Source organism: Cottoperca gobio, chromosome 24, assembly GCF_900634415.1.
Source record: "Cottoperca gobio chromosome 24, fCotGob3.1, whole genome shotgun sequence".
Lineage (NCBI taxonomy): Eukaryota > Metazoa > Chordata > Actinopteri > Perciformes > Bovichtidae > Cottoperca > Cottoperca gobio.
The window spans coordinates 11,035,196-11,057,456 of record NC_041378.1 but is presented as its reverse complement, the minus strand read 5'-3'; the positions used below and the strand labels follow the sequence as shown (position 1 = coordinate 11,057,456).

The 22,261-nt window shown below is 40.9% G+C and overlaps 1 protein-coding gene across 1 annotated transcript in view; it reads left to right on the top strand.

The window, feature by feature from the left end:
• The window catches only part of nbas (NBAS subunit of NRZ tethering complex), a 152,932-nt gene extending 131,430 nt beyond the window's left edge, over window positions 1-21,502 (top strand). Inside the window, 4 exon segments of the mRNA XM_029462672.1 lie at window positions 985-1,124; window positions 7,383-7,530; window positions 8,820-8,954; window positions 20,524-21,502. Of these exon segments, the coding sequence (XP_029318532.1) occupies window positions 985-1,124; window positions 7,383-7,530; window positions 8,820-8,954; window positions 20,524-20,799 (699 nt within the window). The 3' untranslated portion in view covers window positions 20,800-21,502.
• The last annotated feature ends 759 nt before the right edge of the window (window positions 21,503-22,261 follow it).

Genomic DNA, 22,261 nt, shown 5'->3' with positions numbered 1-22,261 from the left:
AGTGTCTTAAAATGTTAAAATTAAACTGTGTATGGACCTTTATACTTATGAAATATCGCCAGGCTTTTCATAGATATCCAGTCTTATAAATGTGATCCCAGCACTGAAACTATGTTTTGTGTGTGTGTGTGTGTGTGTGTGTGTGTGTGTGTGTGTGTGTGTGTGTGTGTGTGTGTGTGTGTGTGTGTGTGTGTGTGTGTGTGTGTGTGTGTGTGTGTGTGTGTGTGAGTAAACGAACGTATGCGTGCATGTGTGACGGAGCCTGTCTTTGCAGCAGCTATGCTTTGGCAGGTTGTAGTTTTCCCCTCAGAAATCAGCCGCTCTCTGAACTGTTAAATCACACTAGAAGCCAACCTTTGAGAAGAAAATTAATTACTTTCCCTCCGCCTCCTCCTCTTCTCATTTTTTTCCACATTAACCCCCCCTCGTTCCTTTTCAGTCTTATACTCTCCTTCTAGATCTCTCTCTTTCTCATAATGGTATAGAATAAGTTTGGCCACAGGCATATTTCTTTTAAACTATCAGTGAAATGTGCCATTACGCATGAAGCCCCGTTCCCTCCTTTCAATGCCTTGTTTAAAGTTTGCTTTGATGCTCATCTGGATTGAGTGTTTGTGATTGTGCAGTTCATTCAGGTCCCGTTTTGGCAGGAATGCCTTTCCCACAAACTCTGCAATCATTAGGTTGTCAAGTTTTACCATCACAATCGAGAGCTTCATTTAAAATCAATGAAAGCTGCTCTCCTGTTTCTGTTGCATTTGTGTTGGATAATGTGGAAGATAATAAATCACTGAAATCCACTTCTCAGTGGATGATGCTGGCATTTATAATCACATTAACCCACAACATGGCATATGTGGCAGAATTTGAAACCGATGAATATTCTCGAGTTACCTCTCTATGACCACAGCAGGTTTTGCTTTTTGGTCTCAAATTGATTTGCCTTCCTCACCTCCTGGCTTTCTCTCCCACCTTTCCTCTCAGGTAAAGATAGAAGATGTGGAGAATGAGGAGAAAAGACACGCCCTCTTCCTGGAGCTGCTGGAAGCTGCACAAAAGTGGGAGGACTTTCAGCTGCTCACGCTCCTCCTACAAGCGTGGCCACCTATGATGAAAGAGGAAGTGTAAGATAAATGTCTTTATCTTTTTTCTTTGCTCTTTGATTCTTTCAAGGTTAAAGTATCTCTTTGACATTTTGGGAAAAATGCTTGTTTATGTCAATAATTATGAAGCTACAGTCAGCAGCTGGTTAGCTTAGCTTACCAAAAAGACTTGAAACAGAGAAACAGCTAGCCTGGGTCTGTCCAAAGGTACCAGTACCTTTTTTAAAGGTTCAATGTGTAAGATATGACAGAATTTAAACATTAAAACAATGAACTAACAATAGCAACAGAATGTGAAGCGGTAACAGTGTTGATGTTACGTCAAAGACGTCTCTGTGTTGTGTTGCAGAGATATCTACTGAAATTAGCAGTCTGACTGACTAGTTCCGCTTCGTCCAGTCTTGTAATACCATGTGTTCCTCTAGAGGCGATAGTGAGACACTGTAGCTCCAGTCTGCCCTCAGTACAGAGGGAGAAGAAGTTCAGCTGCCTGACTCGCTTGTAAATATTACAGCCACAGTTCGTGTCTGAATGTAGTCCATTAAATTAAACTATAAAACAAAGTGGCAGAAACGAGTGCCGGCACAGCTGACCTCTCTAGTCCCCTTGCGGGCTGCTCTTCTGGCTGAGCCACCACCGGGAAGACGAGACAAATATGCAGGTCGTTTTCTAGTTTCTGCCACTTTGGATTTAGTCAAATAAAGTAACGTTGCATAGACTACAGCCCCCGGTTAACATTAGTGCCCCAGGAAACACGGATGGATCCGTGAAGATTATAAGGTTGCAATGTTTTTTGGCTCTCAGAGTTTCAGCAGTTTGGTCCAATTTTTGTATTCTTGCCCACTGACTGACTGACTGACAGGCAATACTCCCCCGTATTTCTCTGGAGCAGGTGGCTCGGAATTACACATTGAACCTTTAAAGTTCACTAATTAACACATTATACCACATATGTATAATCCATACAAAAAAAAGTTGTTTTGCTGTGTTACATTTTACTTTCAGACAAAGCTAAGCTAGCTGTTTCCCCCCGTTTTTAGTCTTTATGCTAAGCTAAGCTAATCAGCTGCTGGCTGTAGCCTTATATTTAATTTACAGACATGAGAATGGTATCGATCCTCTCATATAAGTCTCTGCAAAACGCCTAATAAGCATATTTCTTAAAATGTCAAAACTATTCTTGTAAGCGACTTACTTAGGAGTTTTGCTCATGTTTACAGCTCATTAGTAACTATATCATTCTGACATTAATACATATAAGATTACAGAAAAGAAACTTGAAAATACATATTTCATGGGGAGGTTTTTGGAGATATCTGGCAATATCTGGTTATTACAGATTTTGTACAGAATGCAAACAGCTGATTCAGTTTATATCGATCCTTTCTCACCTCACTTAATTCTGTCTTTTAACTCTTTTTCCTCACGCATTGGTGCCCTCACAGAGTCTTCAGTACATTCAGTTTGAAAGTTCAGATGTAAAATCAGTGCTTTTACATCAGTTGCTTAGTGATAATGTGTGTGTTTTGGTTCTTAACAAGTCACTTTGAACAGGGTTTATAGTTTAGCTTGATCGTTCACAAAATCGGCGACACTTGAACATATTGACGTTTTAATGGGAGACTTCTGTTCTCATTTCACTGAGAGCCGGAATGAAGAATAGTTCCTAATGACTCAGATCCACGTATTGCACGCAGACTTTTAGAATTGGAAATGAAAGCAGGCTTCTTAAGGGAAGCTTCAGGCTCTGGGCTTCTTGCACTAGCTGGCGTCTTATGAGCCTCAGCAAATGCTGGCTGTATTATCGATAAGTGCCTAATGATGTGATTGCTCTTCTCCTTCTCCATTGTTCTTGATTAAAAGTGACTGGTACTGCGAAGCCCGCTGAGACAATGCAGGGTTATGCTGTCTGGAGTTTATCCTTCCAGCTCGATCAAAGCAGGCTTTGTTTCAAACAGTTTTCGATCAGCAATTTAAAGTAGAGTTCTTCTCCAGTAGTTGTTAGAAGCTCACAAGAGACAGACTTCCAGGATCAGGAACGTAGGCAGCAACAGCATCACAATATTGTAAATTATGCAGAATTTAACAAAAAAGGCAAACATTTCTGACATGCTAGTCTTTCTGTCGGGGCCTTGTGAAGTGTCTTTAGCCGGTCCTTTGACCAAATAGTTCCTGGAGGTTCCAGGTTCCTGAGTAGGAATCTGGAACTTTTGTGCAGCCATGTTTCTCCCTCCTCTGAGGAACCGTGAAGATTAGGCAAATAAAACCAATAACAGATTAAAAGTCACCCTATTTTGTCTTTGTATTTACTGTGGAGAGACTCTGACTCTTGCATTCCCTGATTCACCGAAGGAGAAAGATGCTCGGTGTGAAGGTGAAACAGTTTCAATACAGGGGAACACCCATGGCCAGACACATTATGTTCTCGAGTTGTTTGTCCATCTGTCCCATTATCTTGAACGTGTTATCTCAGGATCGCCTCGAGGGAATTTTTCAAGTTTGGCACAAACCTCCACTTGGACTCGCGGATGAACCGATGAGAAATTGGTGGTCAAAAGGCAAGGTCACTGTGAACTCAATCATTCATACACCAATTATAGAAAATTCCCATAAATGTTAAATAGGATAAAATGATGACGTAATAACATTTTGGACAGACATGGATGTAAACTGGCAGAGGCTTACAACCGCGGGGCACTAATTCTAGTTTAGAGTTGTGGCAGTGCAACAAACTAAATTGAAAGATTTAGGAGAAGTGTGAAAAATGCTTTTTTTTAAATCATCTGTGTGTATTTATAACGGGCAGTAGAGTTGTTATTGAGTTTGTGTAAAGACAGAGTCTTTTTCAACTGAGAGGCAGTAGGAGAGATGGGATTAGGTTTGGACGACACAGCTGCGTTAAGTTCACCCACAGATTTCACTGACTTTGTGAGTGCAGAACAGCTGTAGTCAAACCATGACTGCTGGGACAGCCGGCTTTAATCATGTCTTTCAACTATAGGCAACTTCAGATTTAAATGCTAACATAATGCTGAGTACAAACTCAGCTTCTGATTATGGATTTAGTTTTTGCTCGTCTCTTTAGTCGTCCTCATTTACATCGCTCAAGTTAATTTGCTGCAACATGAATACACACACTGTGCTGTAATGTGCCTCTTTGCAGCTTAGAAGCCTGAAATTTATGTCTGATCTGTGTTTAGTGTGCATCTTATCTGTAACGGCTGCTGCGATCCGGCAGTCAGAATTTGAGACACAAAACTCAGAATAACTTAACCTTCAAATGTCCTGTATAAGATGTTCCGTTAAGACTTGAGGGCGTGCGAGACACATTACCTAAACTTAACTATTAGTCTGAGTCAGCATTTAATCCTGGCCATGATGGAAGTGTGTTTACGGTGCGTGTCTGCAGAGCGGAAATTTGTTTCAGTCGGACTACAAGAGGCTGTTTTGGGAGCTATATTGAGTTGCATCTAAAAAGCTTATCCTTTAGTCTGTCCGCATAAACTGAGTCATGATTCAAAGCACGAATGGAAGGCTGGCTGTGACTCACACTGCACCCTGTGACAGATTTGGCGACGACACAGACACTCATAGCCGCATGCTGCAGAGCCTCTCTGTCCCCTTGGTAAAGAACAGGAAGCGGCGATGTGCCAAACCGCGCAAGTGGGCTCTGTTTGCTCCCACGGACGCATCAGCCGAAGGTGAAGCAGCTTGTCAGGACAAGGCAGCCCTGGTAGCTGGATGGAGAGCTGCGTTTTATACTGACGGTCACACACAGGAGCCCTGCTGTCCTCCCGGCTGTCTCTCGCCAGGGGAGGATTATGAGACAATGGACCCCTGGGCACAGACATGCAAAAGGCCTCCTACATGGCAGCTAGACACGTTATGTGTCTCTTTGTAATTGTTAGGCATCTCTCTGTTATTGTAGTTATTGTTTGTCTCTGGTTGTTTTGCCCTTTTTTTCAGTTGTGTTACATGTCTTTGTGGTCATTTTGTGTCTCTTTTTTTTTTTGTCTCTTCCTGGTTGTAACTGTGTCTCTTTGAATGTCATTTCGTAGGCCCCTTGACACGTTTTGCCTTGTAGACTTGTTCAGTAATCCATCCATCTCTCTAGCTCTTCACCTCTTTCTATCATCTACCATCTACTTTTGCAGATATACAAATGCACACACGTATCAGACGTCCTCCAACAATCTCTTTTAAGACACACTTCAGCAGCCTAATCTGACACGACGGTTCAACCACTTGAACGTTTTTTTTCCTCTCATCATATAACTAAGAGTTTATCAGCATGTTACCATCTCCCCTTTATCATGTGAAAACACTCGAAGTGAAACAAAGCCTATGTTCGTATCTGATATCTCCTCTCATTTCCAATTTCCTCCTTTTCCTTCTCCATCTGTTAAATATTTAATATACTGCTTGTCATGTTTATCACATACGTAGCTTTCAGCGGTGCTGGCATATCGACGCCAATTTTCTAATAACTGTAAAACATATTCCCTCCTTTACAGTTGTGTTTCGCTGCTTGTCTCTGATAGATTAGATGATGGATAGATAGTAAGAGAGATATTAAAATGTGATTTTGAGATTTCATTACTAGTTCTGAGTGGCTTGATGTTTGAAACTAGGGGTCGCGGGGGGAAGCAAAGCATCGCTTTGGGTGAGCGGACGATTTGTAGGGTTTGAAAAACATTGTTTGCTTAGCTGTACCGGTTATTGGATATCATTCCTAAACACATTTCCTTATTTCAAGATGATGGCACTAGCATTTTCTAAATCTAAGCAATAATAAGATAATAAGCTTCTTTTGAATAATATTTCCTCCATTTTATAGCTTTTTTTTTCTTGATTTTGAGAGCTGACTTTTTGCAGTGTAGAAAGATAGATAGATATAAAGATAGATATATATATATATATATATATATATATATATATATATATATAGATGTATAGATGGATGGCTATAGACTATATTGATTATTTATTTAAAAACCACAACCTCCATAACCATTAGCCTGTTAGCGAGATGGAGGGGCTCGAGTATAGCATTGGCTCCTTGCCATGCTATTGATAATATTAATAGAATTAATAATTTCAACAGGATCCATCCGTCAACCTAGATCTAATTAACAGATGATGAGTCGTTCTGGGGTTCCCACGGGATTTTTGTCTTCCTAGCACTGATCTTAATAAAGATCCACGAAGGTCGTATTGCCTTAGCGTCGTTGGCATTTGCTGGCCTTGGTGGGAGCTAATCGGTTACTCTGGAGGCATTAGCAAAGGTCTTGAAGACCTCATAAACGAGCGTGTCAACAAAGTGACGCCTGTCAGTGCTGGCAGCTGGTCCCCCTGGTGTTTCGCAGAGAGACAAGAAATGCAGCGTGTAGGTGTTTAATATTAACTGCAGGGGTAAAGTGGTCAAACATCTTTCCTCCTTGCTTACATGTCAACGTCAGAATACATTAGATCATCTGCAAACCTCTTAATAGTTCTGTCTGCGCTTGTGTCAACTCTTGATTTCATGCTGTTATTCTTATGTGGGTGTTGTATTTATATTATTCATAGCAACACGCAGTAGTTGGCTGCTGTGACTCAGTCATCGTCTAACAGGATTACCATCATACGACATCGGGCTGCAGAGTATTGGATAAATAACATTATAATAATTGTACATGTTGTAATTAAGGGGTGGGGAAATTCATGTAAGAATCAAGATTCTTATCGATTTTTAAACAGTTTTGTTCTACAAAAGAAGCTAGATATTGCTACTGATGGACAGTAATCCTAAACGCAGAGGCAAAGTTGTGTCGAGCATTATTTTGTGATTTGTAAAAACGTATGTAAAATGTATGTACGTTTGTAAAAAAATGTAAAAGTTATTTTGTGCAAAATAAATCTTTGAAATAAAAAAAGGCAGCTAGACTAAACGAATCAATTTTATTTATGTAACAGGCAGCGTTTTTATACAACAGTAACTAAGAATTAAGAAATAGTACAAACCTTTTAATAAAACCTTTTTATTTGTGGACTGGAGTAGATCCTGAAATTAGCACCCCTATGTACTGAATGGAGAATTGATTTGAGATACCGAAAGATTCACGCCCCGAGTTGTAATATATTTTTTTTTCTCACTCACCCAATAACACAGCAAATGTATGTACTTCGCATGCTCACTCTTGTATTCACCATCCAATGTCCCTCTCCTGTAACTTCACCTCTCAGAAGACTGCACACACAAACACACATTCACTGGCGTGTCTTGCTCTCTTTCTCCAGGGCGGAGTCGGAGCGTAACCCCTGGGTGGTGCTGACCTCGGCCCTGCTGACCCGCTGCCAGGCATCAGAGGTCAAATTAGACCTGGGCCAGCAAGTCGTCACCATGGTGCGATCGCTCTATAACTCCAAACACAAGCTTCCTGCGCAGGTGAGCGTCAAACACTCCTCTGATAATCAGCTGTTGACTGCTTGTGTCTTGTTTTCTTTGCGGTAATCTGAAAAATAGACCAAATTAGTGCAGAAGTCCACATAAAGAATTCCACCTATCAACAACAAAACGTAAAAGTACAACTTTTAGGTACTTAACTTAATAATTTTATGTCCACTAAATGTATCTGACAATTAAAAACGTTTTTAAAAACATTTTAGTTGATAGAATATGAGGCACAGTTTTAAAATATACAGTTACAGAAGAGTGAAAAATATCTCCACTGTAATGAACTACAACATTAACATGCTACTTATGTTAATAACCAATAATATCCAGATGAAATCACCCTGAAAGTGATGCATTATGAGTACTTTTACTTGCAGTACTGTTGAGCATATTTTGTTGCTAATACTTTTAAACTTTTAGTCAAATTTTAAGGGCTTTTACTGGATTATATTTTACACTGTGGCATTGCTGCTTAAATACAAGGGCTGAATAATTCTTCCACCAAAGGGAAAAACAAAGCCGGCTTCAGCGCATTTTTGAGTCCCCTGCTATCACCCTTATTATAAAATAATAAACGCTTGTTTGAATTGAGTGTAACCTCACCGCAGTGCCACCATTTTACCCCGTATCTTAGTACAGGAGCCTGAAGCTATTAAGAATGTTATCCACAGCAACATGTTAGTTTTTTTTGCAATGTACTGGAGACGCTTGCCGCTCTTTGATATCTGGCTGCACCTAATGCTATTCATGCCCTACTGAGCACCATGTACGTGGTAAGCCAAATGCCATTCTGTATGTCTAGCGCCAGCTGACTGATATTAGTTTAGTGCTAATGCTATTCAGTGTGAATAGGCGAGTGTCTCCATGGCTGTCTAATATTGGTGTGGGAAGAGGGGAGGTACAGTAGGAGGTCTTTTACTCTGTTCTGAACAGCTTTAATTTGAATCTTCTGGAATGAAACCGCCAGAGCATGGGGGAGTCAGATTGCATTGTGATATCCATATATTACTGGATAGGACTGCAACAGGACTGTGTGTGTGTGTGTTTGTGTGTAGACCTTTTTTTAACAGTATTATGTGCCTGCGCGTCTGAACAGTATGTGCACATCGATTAACCTTCACTGTTTCTCGCCCACTCTCTTCCCTCTGTCTCCCGCTCTCCCCTTTGTTCTCCCGTGCTCTTTTTCATTCTCGTCCTCTCTTTCTCTGTTTTTCATTCTACTTTTGTCTTTATCTGTCCTCCTCCTTCTTTCATGCATCTATCCCTCTCTTCCTCTCCAGTGTATCAGACATATTTCTACCCTCCTGCTCCAAAACCAGCTGAGGCTCCAGCAGCCTGCACTCAAACTGATGGCCGAGAGTGGTGATGAGCAACTGCTGCAGCTGACTCTGGATCAGATCGGCAGCATGACCGCGGTAAGTGACATCGTAATAGTCTGTAGGGTCCAGATTCAAATGCAGACCAAGCGGAGTCCACTGCATGGACCACAGCTTGAGTGCAGACATTTCTCCAAATAATTGGTTTATTATTTCCTTATGAGAACTTTAAAAAAGAGAAAAGAGAGAAATGCACATCTTGCCAGAGCTCAAGGTAATACCTTCAGATTTCTTTTCTGGTCCAACAAACATTCAAAACCCACGTGTTTTTGGGTTTTAGCTACACAAATAAAATATATACGGCAAAAAGCATAACATTCTCACATTTGGAACTAGAAAATATCTGGCATTTCTTTCTTGATAAATGGAATGGATTATTAAAATTGTCAATAATTAATTAATGAATCTAGTGGTTCTCAACCCGTTAGGCTTGGGACCCTTCAAGATGAAGTCTTGATGTCTACTTGTTGTGGATTTTTCTTATCTTAAAATGTTTCATTTAAAAATATTAGTTTCATTTTTCTCAGACAAAAAGCAAAAATAAACATACATTTGTGAAGCAGATACATATTTTTTACATGTATTTTTACATACATTAGTTACATCATCTGGTGAGCCCTCAGATTTATCTTGAGAGTCCTTGTGGGGTCCCAACGATTAGATTTGATGTGTGTATTAAAAGCAATAATGTAACTAGTAGGTTCTAGGCTTCAGCCACTGTACTTTATATTCTGTATTAAAAAAGTACGAGACAGATTAGAAAGGTGAAATACGAAGATAATGCAGGCAGAATTGGAGAATACTGATTAAGATTTTATAAAACCTCTTCACCATAAGATGAAAATGAAGTTCTTCAAAGGATCTCAACATCAAAATAAGCCGACGCTCATCCGCTTGCTAACTGTCCTCTGGTTGTGGGAAGCCACAATCGGATAAGAGAGTAATAGTTTAAGACTGTGTGGGCCGCTCTCCACTGTTTCCCATCAGATAAGCAATTGTCACAAAGTAGGTCTCTCAGACCCAGCAAGACCCTCTCTTTGTTCCTGGATCAGATAAGAGAAAGCTACTCTATTAAGTGACAGAGACCCTGTTAAATGAAACGTAAAGGCGCCTGTATGGGTACACCTGAGTAACACTGCTATTATCCCACAGGGTCGAGTGAGAGGCGGTGGTGTTGATGGGGGGAAGAGAAAAGATGTGTGATTTAGATGTGGGAAGAGGATATCAAATGGAGGGGGAAGGGCTGTTTAGAGAGAGAAATGGGATGAGAAGGGGAAATTACAAAGACGGAGAAAATGTAAAGTGCGAAAGACAGAGGCGGAGAGGACGGTGCACAGCCTGACTGAAGGGGGGATGGTATGGAAGGAAAGATAAATCAGGGAGCGTTAGAGAGGGGGGTGCATGAATGGAGTCAGACAGGTAGTGTGTCACATTGCTTTGAGAAATAATTTGCCTCTGCCACCTTAGAGCTGAATGAACAGGGGCATGTTTGGAGCAGCACAGAACAGTGTTCATCTGAAGATAACATCAACAGAGACAGAGAAGAATCGTCTTACATCTAATACATCTGATAGTGTGTGTGTGTGTGTGTGTGTGTGTGTGTGTGTGAGTGTGAGTGTGAGTGTCTGTTTGCCAACAAATTGATTTGTTTTTAAAACTGTTAAATGATCTGTTCACACAAATGATTAAAAAAGGGGGTTCAGGAAATCAGATTTATCGAAGGAAAATGAGGGTTTAGGAATGATCGTATCCACCCTTTTTATTCCCGATATCGAGTCTGATACCCCGCACCAATCTAATACCAGTGCTCTCTTTGTTTGTTTCCCTGCTTGGCAACGGCGGGTCCAGGGTCCCCGTGATATTAAGCCTGGACACCCCTATTCCACCTCTAACTGTGGAAAATATTTTTCGGACATTTTTCGCCCCACATTTATCCTGAGAGGGCAAATTCTAATGATCCCTAGCAGTGATGAAATTAACACTAAATGAGTGTTATTGTGTTTATTGTTATATGTGTATGGTTAGTTTTTTGCAGAGCCAAACCTAAATCCCTTGTGGCCCCAGCCTGGTCCCCCGTGTGAAATGGTCTAGAACAGCCACTGCTGTTTGGAACTCAATCAATTGTTATGTAAGGTTAGGCCAGGGCTATCTGTCTCACTAAAAACCGTTATGTGTTTCATTAGACATGAAATATGATCAAGGAAATCCATTTTGAGTAACAGATCCAGCTAGTAGGAAGGCTTGTCAACGCTGCACTGTGGTTTATAACACTGCGATAAAGTCTGGAAAGCTAAGAGTTAGCAACTGTTTTTCATTGTGTGGCTGTGATTGCGAGGTAAACGATAGAAATGTAGTGCACATACAAAGCAATACAAGAGGAATATGTTCGTATGTTTTTTTGATTCGCCACAGCAGCACCTTGCCTGATGACGTTGCATTGTGGTCTGGCAGAAGTACAAGAACAACCCTGCTGGGTCTCTGGACGAACCTCGCTCAAATGATTAAGGGATCTGCGCTTAAATCGGTCGGAGCACAGCGTAGTTTGACAAAGAAACTATATTTGATATGGATCCGTCACATCATGACACGGCTGATATTCAGTCTGCTTAATAAGGTCGTAATGGTAGCGATACCAAATCATGATAGGTACATCCGTAATAGTATCCACTCATTGGATTAGAGCTCCCAAAATGTTTTTTCAACAGAAAAATTCGAAATTACATATCGACAAAACAACCTGTTTTTGTAATTTGGGTGAACTAACCCTTTAAAATGATTAAATAGTTCACTGCTCTTCTTCTAAACCTTTGTTATATTCGCACAGTTTTCACCATCAGGACCTAATTTCAAGCTGATAGAAGAGCACAACAGCTTTTATCAGATCTACAAATAGCCTAGACCTGTCAGCCATTAGCTGATCAGTAGATCTCATCAAGGGAGGGGGGGGGGGGTTTGGTCAATCAGAAATCCAGGTGAGTTTACTTTGAAAAGCTTAACTGTTAATTGACTATTAAATTACTTCAAGCGTTTCATTTTCTTTTGTCAGTTTGTTTCACTCCAACATACCGAGACAAACTAAATTTATCATGGACGACCACGTGCGAGGTTTAAGTGTCATTCTTCATTTATTTTCCCGTCGTTTCATGTTTACATTAACGAGGCTGAGGTTGATTTTGTCCACAATGCATCATAATATATTTATCAAATGCAAAGCACAGCGCTCTTGATTAGAAACATGAAAATGACATGCCACTCTGAGTGATTGACAGGCCTTATCTTCAAGCACTTCCCCAACCGGTGTGTGTTCCCTGGCATTCTGCTCTGTATCTGATGTCATAGATTACTGTGTACATTGTTTTCTCCACTGTCAACACTTTTTTTTTTCTTCAATAAGAGAGATGGCCCTGGATCACAAGAAATATTAATTCTGAAGATTAGTTTTTAATTAAACTGCTGTTATAGGAAACCACTTGACGCGAGAAGTAAATGAGAAAAAGTAATTTATTTGGCTAAAGTGTGAGATGTGCGTTTGTTTTTGCTTCATATTCACTGTGTCTTGTGGAGGAGACCACAGTTTGCGTAGGAGTACAGTAGGATGGAGGAAAGAAAGAAAGGAGTGGGAGCAGAGTATATGATTTGAAAAGACAAAGAAGTAAGAGAGCAGGTAATGAAGGAGAGGTTGTATTGTTCTCGGTGATGCAAGAAAATATAGTGCAGGCTTTTATTTCTTTTCCGTGGGAGCAGAAACACATGTGGCCTCTCCTCTCTTCACCTCTTGCTTTTCCCTTCTTTTTTTTTTCAAACTCAATCCCATCATTTCTTCCTTTCCTCCCCTTACTTTTCTTACTGCTCCTCCTAGTGAAGTTGTATGAACCCCAGAGGAGGAGAGGGGAGCCAGGGGTTAACACCAGCCTGACTAATGGAGGACACTACAGCATATACACACGCACACGCACACGCACACACACGCGCACACATTTACACAGCTGCAGTCCACAACAAAGCTCTAGCAGTCCTTAGAGGGCTCCCCCGATACCCCATACTAATGTTTTTAAAGGTTTAAAGAATTCAGCAAGTCAGTTTTGCATTACACAGAACACAAGCAAACAAAACATTCAGAGAGTACCCATTTATATTGTATGGACATAGACAACAAAGAGTTAAAACCAGGACACAAGCCGTACCTGCCTGCCTTAGTGCACTTGAGAGTTATTGTGTTCTGAACTGCATGTTATCTGCTTGTAGATCTTGGTGTCTTGACTACATGAGCATATACGAAATAGAACTTTAAGTGATGGACCGTTAAGTCGTTAGGCCCCACCCCCCTAAGTTACTGTAGCTACGGCTGTCGGGCTCTCAGTTCCCACATGGCAAAACCTGCTAAAATATTCAGTCAGTAACCTACTCCAAATACCACAATATTAACTTATGTTACCTACCAAATATGCTAATACAAATGTTTCAATAAGATGTATTTAAACTTAAGCACTGATATTAATATACTTTTTTAGAATGCAGTGTTATTTTTAAGCCGTTTTGATATTTTGGAAAGCGCTGTACGGTTTTAGGCACCAGGTAGTTTCTGTGAGTGAGTTGCTCGGTAAAAAATAGAAGTTGTAGAAGAAGAACTTCTTCCTGTATCTTTGTTTTTTCCTGTCGTAGCTCAATACTGCTCAATACTGATTCCTCTATATGTTCTACATCAGCAAACGTGACCTTCAGCGAGAAGTTTTCTATATAGTTATTTTTAATCAGCAGCAGCAGCTCCACCTCCAGCCAAGAGCAGAGCTACGCCTCGCTGCTCCGCCAGAGACAAGGTGGGAGGACCTGACACTAGTGGGCTACTGTAGGAAGTAAGCTGGTTAGCTGGACATGCTAACAATTGCAGCTTACCTTAGAGACAAAAAAAGACACCGTCCTCCAAAATGTGTCCTCTCCAAAGAATCACATACACCTTTTTCATCTGCCCAGTGAAGTGTAGACAAGGTGTATGAGTGTGTGATGGAGTGATTATGTGTCTCATTGCTTGTTAAAGTTGGCTTGTTTACATCTTTTGTGCCATATTGGACCTGTTAATCTAGCTGTGTTTGCTTGCAACTCTGTGCGTTGATCCCTGATTTGCTCTCTGCGTGTTTGTGTTTGCTCATGTGCGTCACATCCCACTTTTTTTTTTTGGCTTCACAGCCTCTTCTTCTGTCACTTTCAATCATGTCCCGCTGTAAGCAAGGATCGTTTGGTGTTGTGTGCATTTGTGCACGCTCAGTTTGGTGCACCACTAAAGCCTGGGGACAGCTTGGATGGAGGGATGGGAAGCAGAGCCTGAGGAAGAAGAGAGAAGGATGAGAGACGCAGAGAAGGAGATAGTTGTGTGTTGGCATTCCAAAGAAGCTTTATGATTTAAATGATAAAAGAAGGCTTGCCCATGCATTATGTATTAGGCATTGTACATGTACGGTAATTCCAATTAAGCTCTCAGCCGGGTTTAGCTCAGGAAAAGAGAGGGCGGAGAAAGACGTATACAGGAAATGAGAGACGTGCGGAGCAAGATTTGAAAGCAAGGGTGCTAGAAATCGACCAGAACAATCGGGCAGCATTTAGCAGCCATCGAAGACAAGCAGGAGAGACAACCTTAGCTGTCGTTCACGGGGCGAGACGGCAAGAAATGAGTAGGGGATAACAAGAGCAAGAGGGGTGTTGGACATCTTATGGCTACACTTTGATGTGTCAGTTGTCTTGTCATGCGGAGTGTTTGTTCGCTCACTCACGGCGCACGCCAGGTGCATGCGCGAGCAAATACACAAACACAAGACAGAACATGCCTCTTGTTTTCGCTTCACTGAAGAGACGGACAAAATGTTGTTTGAACTTTTTCAGAGAGGATTTGGAGGAGCTTTTAACCTGACAGACACACACAAACCTACATACACCGCAGGACAGGTTTTCATGTTCTCCACGCTGTTGGCCTTTGAGAAAGACAGGGAGGCATGATGGATGTATTCCCTCCTCAGTCAGATTCTGTTTGCGATGAACCGTTGATGAACTGAAAGTCATAGAGAAAGAAGGGTGAGGAGGACGACTGTTGAAGTAATAGTTTGGGAAATACGCTAATGTGCTTTCTTCCTGAGAGTTAGATGAGAAGATCGATACCACTCATGTCTTTATGCTACTTATGAAGCTGGAGCCAGCAGCCGCTTAGCTTAGCTTAGCTTAGCTTAGCTTAGCTTAGCTTAGCTTAGCTTAGCATAAAGACTGTAAGCAGGGGCAAACAATTAGCCCGGCTCTGGTAAAGCCACAAGTGATCGTTTTTTAAACTTACATTTTTGTACAGTTAAAGAAATTAAATATATCTGTGGTAATCGGTGAGCTTTAGTGGTGCTTATCGTCAGACTTTATTACCTTTGGACAGAGGCAGGCAACTGTTTCCCTTGTTTCCTGTCTGTACGCTATGATAAGCTTATTGGCTCCTGGCCGTAACGCAGCTGCACACTTAATGGCTGGACATGAGAGTTGTTTTGATCTTCTTCTCTCTGCAAGAAAGCAATAATAATAATAATACATTTTATTTATCAAGCGCTTCAAAAGGCACTCAAAGACGCTTTACAGATGCATATTAAGAATCATAATTACATTATAAAACATCAACATTTAAAATGCATACAAATAATTACACATTAAAAGCAGATCTGAAGAGGTGAGTTTTGATTTGAAATTTGAACATGGAGAGATCGGTACAGTCACGGGTGAGGGGAGGGGGGGCAAATAATTATGTTTCCAAAAATGTCAACCTTTTCCTTTAATTTGCAGAGATTTAAATGATTATTTGATATATTCGTATAATGTCATGGTTTGATAACTGAATCATCACCCATCCATACCACACTTTCTTGAAGTTTCACAGTATTAAGAAGTATTTTACATTTTAGAAGTACATTAGTATTGTCGTACACCCAGAGTAACTGCATTTTTCAGTAGCTGCAGAGGAATGGCTGGAATTGCGACTGTGGTGAAGAATACAAAGCAAGGATTAAAATATTTTAGATTCTAGACCGTATGAATAGGCAGTGATCATTTGAATTTTGACATTATACTCAGCTGTACCACATACTGTATACACTCACGCTCCGCTCTGATATCTAGATTCCCCTCCATCCCTCCATCTATCTCTGCTGCTTTTTCACATCTATTTCCAGCTCGAATGTCAATCCAACTGACTCTGAGACTCAAATCTGCTGTCTCTCAAGACACCATCAAACCGTAATAGCCTGGGAAGTGTACGTGTGTGTGTGCGTGTGTGTGTGTCAGTGGGCATTGAGGACCAGGCCTGTGCTTGAGTGTTCTGTGCTTTTCTGTCTTCCAAAATGGACCAGGAAATGCAGGAAAGACAGTATTTGTGAATATCTAGAAGTGGTGGAAGTTCCCTTGTCTGTTTACAGCATGTATATATTCCTATCCTTAAATTGGTCGTAGTAGAAATGCATATTTTTCCTCTAAATCTGTACAAATCCAATGTAGCTCCAATTCACTGAATGTGTTTATACACGTGTGTGTTCCTGGGCCATCTGGTAGAGCTCTCAGACCAGTGGTCTCCATGTACACTGTGTGCCATGAGTATTCTGTAGGTGTGAGCCATCATTACAGCCAAACACCACAGAAGGTGATTTCAGTTATTAAGCACGCCTCCGGGTCAAATCGAGTCAAATGTATTTGCACAGCCGTTAATTACGCTAATAGCTTAAAAGGGCACAGCAAGGGCCATTTTTTACAAGCGAAAATATTAAAAGAATAATTGTGGTTCATTATACGTTTGGTATTTTCTGTAGCTATGCTAGCGGTGTGACTCAAGAGATGGCAACGTCATTACATTGACTCTTTGGTTCAGACTATCTCAGCATCTATTGGTTGGATTGCAATAAAAGTCGGTGCAGACTTTCACGTCTCCCTCGGGATTACTTGTAATAGCATAAATGATCTTCTGACTTCATAGCACTACCAGCAGGTCACCTTTTTTATTCGTCCAATGCTTTTAAAGTAACAGCATTCCCATCAGCATACGTTTCACTTTGTGTTTAGTGTTATAGCTAAGATCTGGTAATGCAGCAGAGTTGGTGAAAAAGACCAAAAGTCTGACAAAAGCCCAATCAACAATCTATTTAAAAACATTTATATATATATATTTTTAATACTGTGACCTTTGCACACCTCCTATGATTATTTGTTTGCACATTTCTGCCTAGCACTTTAAATGTTACATATTTTCAATTTTTTGAATATTTTTATTGCAATGTTTTCTATTCTATATTAACTTTATTTTTATATTATTAAATGATTATATATATTTATGTTTTCTTGGCAATAAACGGGATTCTGATTGTAAATCCAACTCATTTTACAATTATTTAAATGTAGGAAATTAGCATTTCCTACATTAAACCAACAGCGGACGATTAATTTGCTGTTCATAATCATTTTGCTGATTAATCCTTTAATCATGCACGCACTTTTCCTGTATAGTGGATTTTTGCAAACATTGCAGGTGCACTCACTTTTGTTTTTTACGCCTAAACAATCTGTAAAAAAACCCTTCTGGTGTTGGTCTCATCATCTAACTGTAGTGTTTCTTTCCTCCTCTTGCTTTTCTTCTAAGACTGTCACTGTGTTCTGAGATCACAGTGTAATGGAAAATGTCATATGTCCATGTTAAATTCTTAATACTTGGTTAAATGAACTTCTGTCTTTCCCCATTATTTCCTTGTAGCTTTATTTCTTCCCACCATATTCTTCTCTGTTTATCCCAAATGTCCCTATCTTCTTTCACTCCCCTCTCTCCTCTCTACTCCTTATTTCATTTTGTCTTTCTAACACCTGCAACTGTGGGAACTCTCCACAGCTCCCTTCTCTACTCCCTTTCTTTGTGGGCCAACTATGGCAATCCTTCCCCCCCCCCCGCTTCTCCTTTTTGTCTTTAAAATACATGAACACACTTTTCTTCTGGGTTCTTCCTCACGCAGACTGCTTGCACTCTGTATGATTGATGATCCTTCTTTGCAAAGAATAAATACTCCAAAGACAAGTTAACTTCTCAAGAATCGTCGTTTCAGTATTTTAGACTTCACTGGTCATTTGTTTAAGGACTTGATTAAAACTTCCACGACAACAGGAAATACTTCTGTTGAGTACAAGAAAAATAAGACCCAAATTGTAATAAACGAATCATGCTCTGCTCCTTTATCAGTGAAGTTTGAAGTCATCGTTTTAAGATATTGAGCTTCAAAATAGGTCAATGTTCACGGCAGCTCCAGAAGTCTTATGTAGAACATTTGTTCTGGGCCTCTGTTGAAGCTCCGAAATCAAAAGTTTGAAGTGTTACGTTTTCTTTTTTTGAAGTGCCTCTTCTTGGTTCTAGTGTGCATCCAAGCCTTGGAAACAGTTAAAAATGTCTGCATGTCTTTCTCCTCTCCAGCTCTCTCCCTCCATCTTTCTTTGTCATACATTTTCCACAGCCTCTCTCCTCCCTCTTGTCTATTCTTTAATTCTCATTATAACCGGGAGACCTCCTCGTCCACCTCGGTCTCAAGATTCTAAAACATTTCTGTGCTGTCTTGCCCTCCAGCTTCCCCCGGCTTGTCATGATTCATCTGGTCCCATCTCTCAAAAGAAAGGGGGGAATTAAATTATTAGTCATGCATGACATACTGTCTATAACTGTTATATGTCAGCCCTCTGTCTCCCGTTGGTAGGAAAGCAACCATGTGCTTGTATTGTATTGAAATGGTAAATGCCTCCACATCCGGAGTACTTCTACAGACGCTATGAGTCTTTGGACAATGTAATTGTTCCGATCTGCTCACATTACTACAAGGTTAAACTTATTTTATGTGCAAAAAGAAAAGATCCAGTGTTCCACGAGGGGACAGCGTCATCGTCAATGACGACATCTGAATGTCTCTCAACTCTCGTGTGAGACGTTCAGGTTCACTAATATCCCCCATCGCAGTTGAAGTGATCGTTTTCAACAATGTAATGTTCTTTAAAGATGAATTGTCCTTCAAGAAGAGAAAAATAGAGAGAGGCCGGTTCAGAGATGAGAGATTTTAGAGGTGAGGGAGAGAAATTCATCAGTCTCTGCTCGCCTTCTCTACTACAGAATAGACATGAGCTCCACATTTATAATTGATCTGCCTCAGCTCCAGAAATAACCTGACAGAGACTCGCTGTGTGTTTGTGTGCGTGCGTGTGCGTACGTGTGTGCGTGCGTGCACACACACACATGCGTGTAAAGTTTTGCAAGTGCAAGCTTAATAATAGAGACCGCAAACAGGTGAGAGGATGCAGAGGAGATGAGCTGAGTCACCAAAAGTCCTTCCCACCTCAGCTCTCAGCCGAACATCTCCGTGGCCTGTAAAGCACTCACAGCAGCCCTGGCGGCATTTAGCTGTTTGAATTTGCATGCAATTCATTGATGTAAAGAGGCATAAAATGGGATTAAAACATTACGTAAAGGTTTGTGTATGGATGTGCAAACATGTGTTCAGAATTGTTTTGGTAACTGAGAATGTTCTTCTCAAAGCTGCAAAGAACTGAAGAAGACATAACAGGGTTCCTACGCAGTGGGGAGAAGTAGAGGAAAAAATAGAATGAGATTTTAGTCATTTCCAGGTCTTGTTAATGAGTATGGAAACATATTTGTGTTGCCAGACTATTACCCCTATTCTGTTTTCTAAAATATAAAATTCAGTGTTTTTTATGGCGTATTTTTGGCGAGCTTGATCATCAACAGCAAGGAAAAGACAGTATGGCGTGCGATGTCACTTGACTTTAGTTCTCTTTTCTAGGTCCATGGTGAATTATACATGAACATCCCTTCTGTTAGGAGTTGTTGATATACAGTTATTTACATTCACATGACAAACTGAGTAACATTGCACTGTTTAGCATTTCAGCTTGAATACAATGCTGTGCATGGAACTGACTGGGTTTGGTGTTCATTGATTTGTACAGTACCTGCAGTAACTACAATTATTTGGCAATATAATAGCTTAGGCTACATAGTCAGAACGTAACAAACATGTTGACAGTTGGATTTTAAAACCATACATTTACATAATAAACATCTAGCTATTTGTACTCGGATGTCGAAATTAGGTCTGAAAAACCTACAGAAAAAAGTCTGGAGAAGGAAGTGTGGAAAATGTGTAGAAACCTTTCGAAGACGAGTGTTTGTGTGTGAAGGCATATGCTATTGGATTGGTCGTGAGGCACAGGGTCAACACATGACCTCATCAGGTTTCTTCAAGTGTGTAACATTGTCTGGAAATAATGCTGCTTCAGCAGGAAACTACAGTGCATTGTTTCTACAGACCTCTGTGGCTGGTAAATCTCCAAATGTTCCCACCACTTTGGATGTTTTATCAGCCTGTGGGTGTTTAGAGCAGGTCTGCTGAATGATTACCTGGCAGTTCGAAATGGTTGTATTTTTGCCAACATTCTGGTTGTTACTCTTGGCATGTATTCACAGGGAAGAAAGTAAAACCCCACAATCACACTTGAAAGTTTATCCTGACTCGCCACATGTGTGTTTACACGTTCTTCCTCTTCTCTTCTTCTCCAGGAGACGGCTTCCTCCTGCGACGCTGAACTCCTCTCGTTGCTCCTGGATGCAGGGCTCCTGGTGGGCTGCGTCACCTCAGCCCTGTACCCCCTGCTCAGCTCCCACATGCTGTCCCACCAGGAGGAGGGAGGCTGGGACGTGGAAAAAGCAGCTGCCGAGCTGCTGGCGGCGGGCCACGGCCCCGAGGCGGGCTCCCTGCTGCTGGCTCACCGCGGAACCCACCAGGCCCAGTTCACCTTCAACTCTGCCTTGGCCGTTCTCAGGAAGTGGCTGTGAGCCACGGACTGCGGTGAGCAGATTTTAAAGGAAGGAAGTGGGAAGGTGTTGAGAGGGGAGTGGAATTAGATTGGATTGAGATTTGCAGAAGTGATGGCGAGGCGAGAACAGAGGGGATATGAGGCCGCACCTCTGCGTTCTGCTCTGTAATTGGGTTCATCAACTACAGACACAGCCGCAGTGTCTGCCTAAGAGCGGATACTTTTAATACTGAAACATCTGCTCAATTAGAAACATACACATGAATACAGAAACACAACCTCTGCTGTCTCTCCGTCATGAATGAACGTTCAGACTGGGGGGGCTGATCAGAAATTGCTCTTCCTGCTTGCATGTGTGTGTGTTTGTCTTATTGTGTGATAAAATAATTGAGCAGTGGGTGGATATTAGCCTATTGTTCCGTGACAGGTTTGCCTCTTTGACGTCCCACCGTTAAACACCCTGCCTCTGCTCCATTGTTTTCCCCCTAATAATGTCTAATTAATTCCTTCTAAACAAATTAGCCCCGCAGCTGCCCCGCGCTGTGTGTTCGTGTGTGTGTACGCGAATGAGCAAATATCACATAGAGCTAATGATGATGAAGAAGAAATATATACGTGTGTGTTTACGCACGCTGTCAGCATGGTTTGTGTCACGTTATGAAATGTTTTATTCTGTCCCACCTTTCAGATCTGAAAGAAATAAAAACCTACTGGCACGACAATGAGTTTGGTGTATTTCATTTCTTTCTATACAATAGTGTTGATGGAAAAGTGCATCTTTTTCAATAGACGTCTTTGCTCGACCTCGTTAACATTTCAGTGAGTTTTACTTTTCTTTTTTAATTAATGGGTTTTTATAACGATTTTCATCTCACAGTGAAAGCACTCAAAACATTTGCATTATAATTACAGCATTTTCTCATTTTATGCAAGATAATTACAGCACTTTGACCCAAACATTCAGCGTGTATTTTGCTTTTTGTTTTATTTCACAATCATTTTAAAGCATTTTAGTATGAAGTGCTTTCTCTGGTCAGCATGCACGACTCTATAGGGAGTACTGCGCTGTCACAAAGAGCATTGGTAACTCTTTTTCTGCTGATAATTGCAAACCGGCAAAATTTAGTTTTGAGAAGTTAGCTGCAGGGCCAAGTGTCTAATTTATCTTATTTGTCAAACTGTTAGAAGTGTGACTTTTAGACAAATTAAACTAATGTGGTGGTGCTGACTACGGGTCCCCAGAGCAGCATGTTTTCTTTAGTATGTGGTTTTAAAATATAAAACTGCCCTATCAAAGTAAAACTTCCCTTTTAATGAATTGTGGGAGGGCATGAAGGGCTTGGATGGTGATTAGGATAGAAATATCCACATTTCACACACTGAATCATCTCAGCTGAGAAATATATTTTAGTTAACAGTTACTAATCAGTGACATTAAAGATCCAGAAATCCCTTTTTACTCAATCAGCCTCTTATTCTGC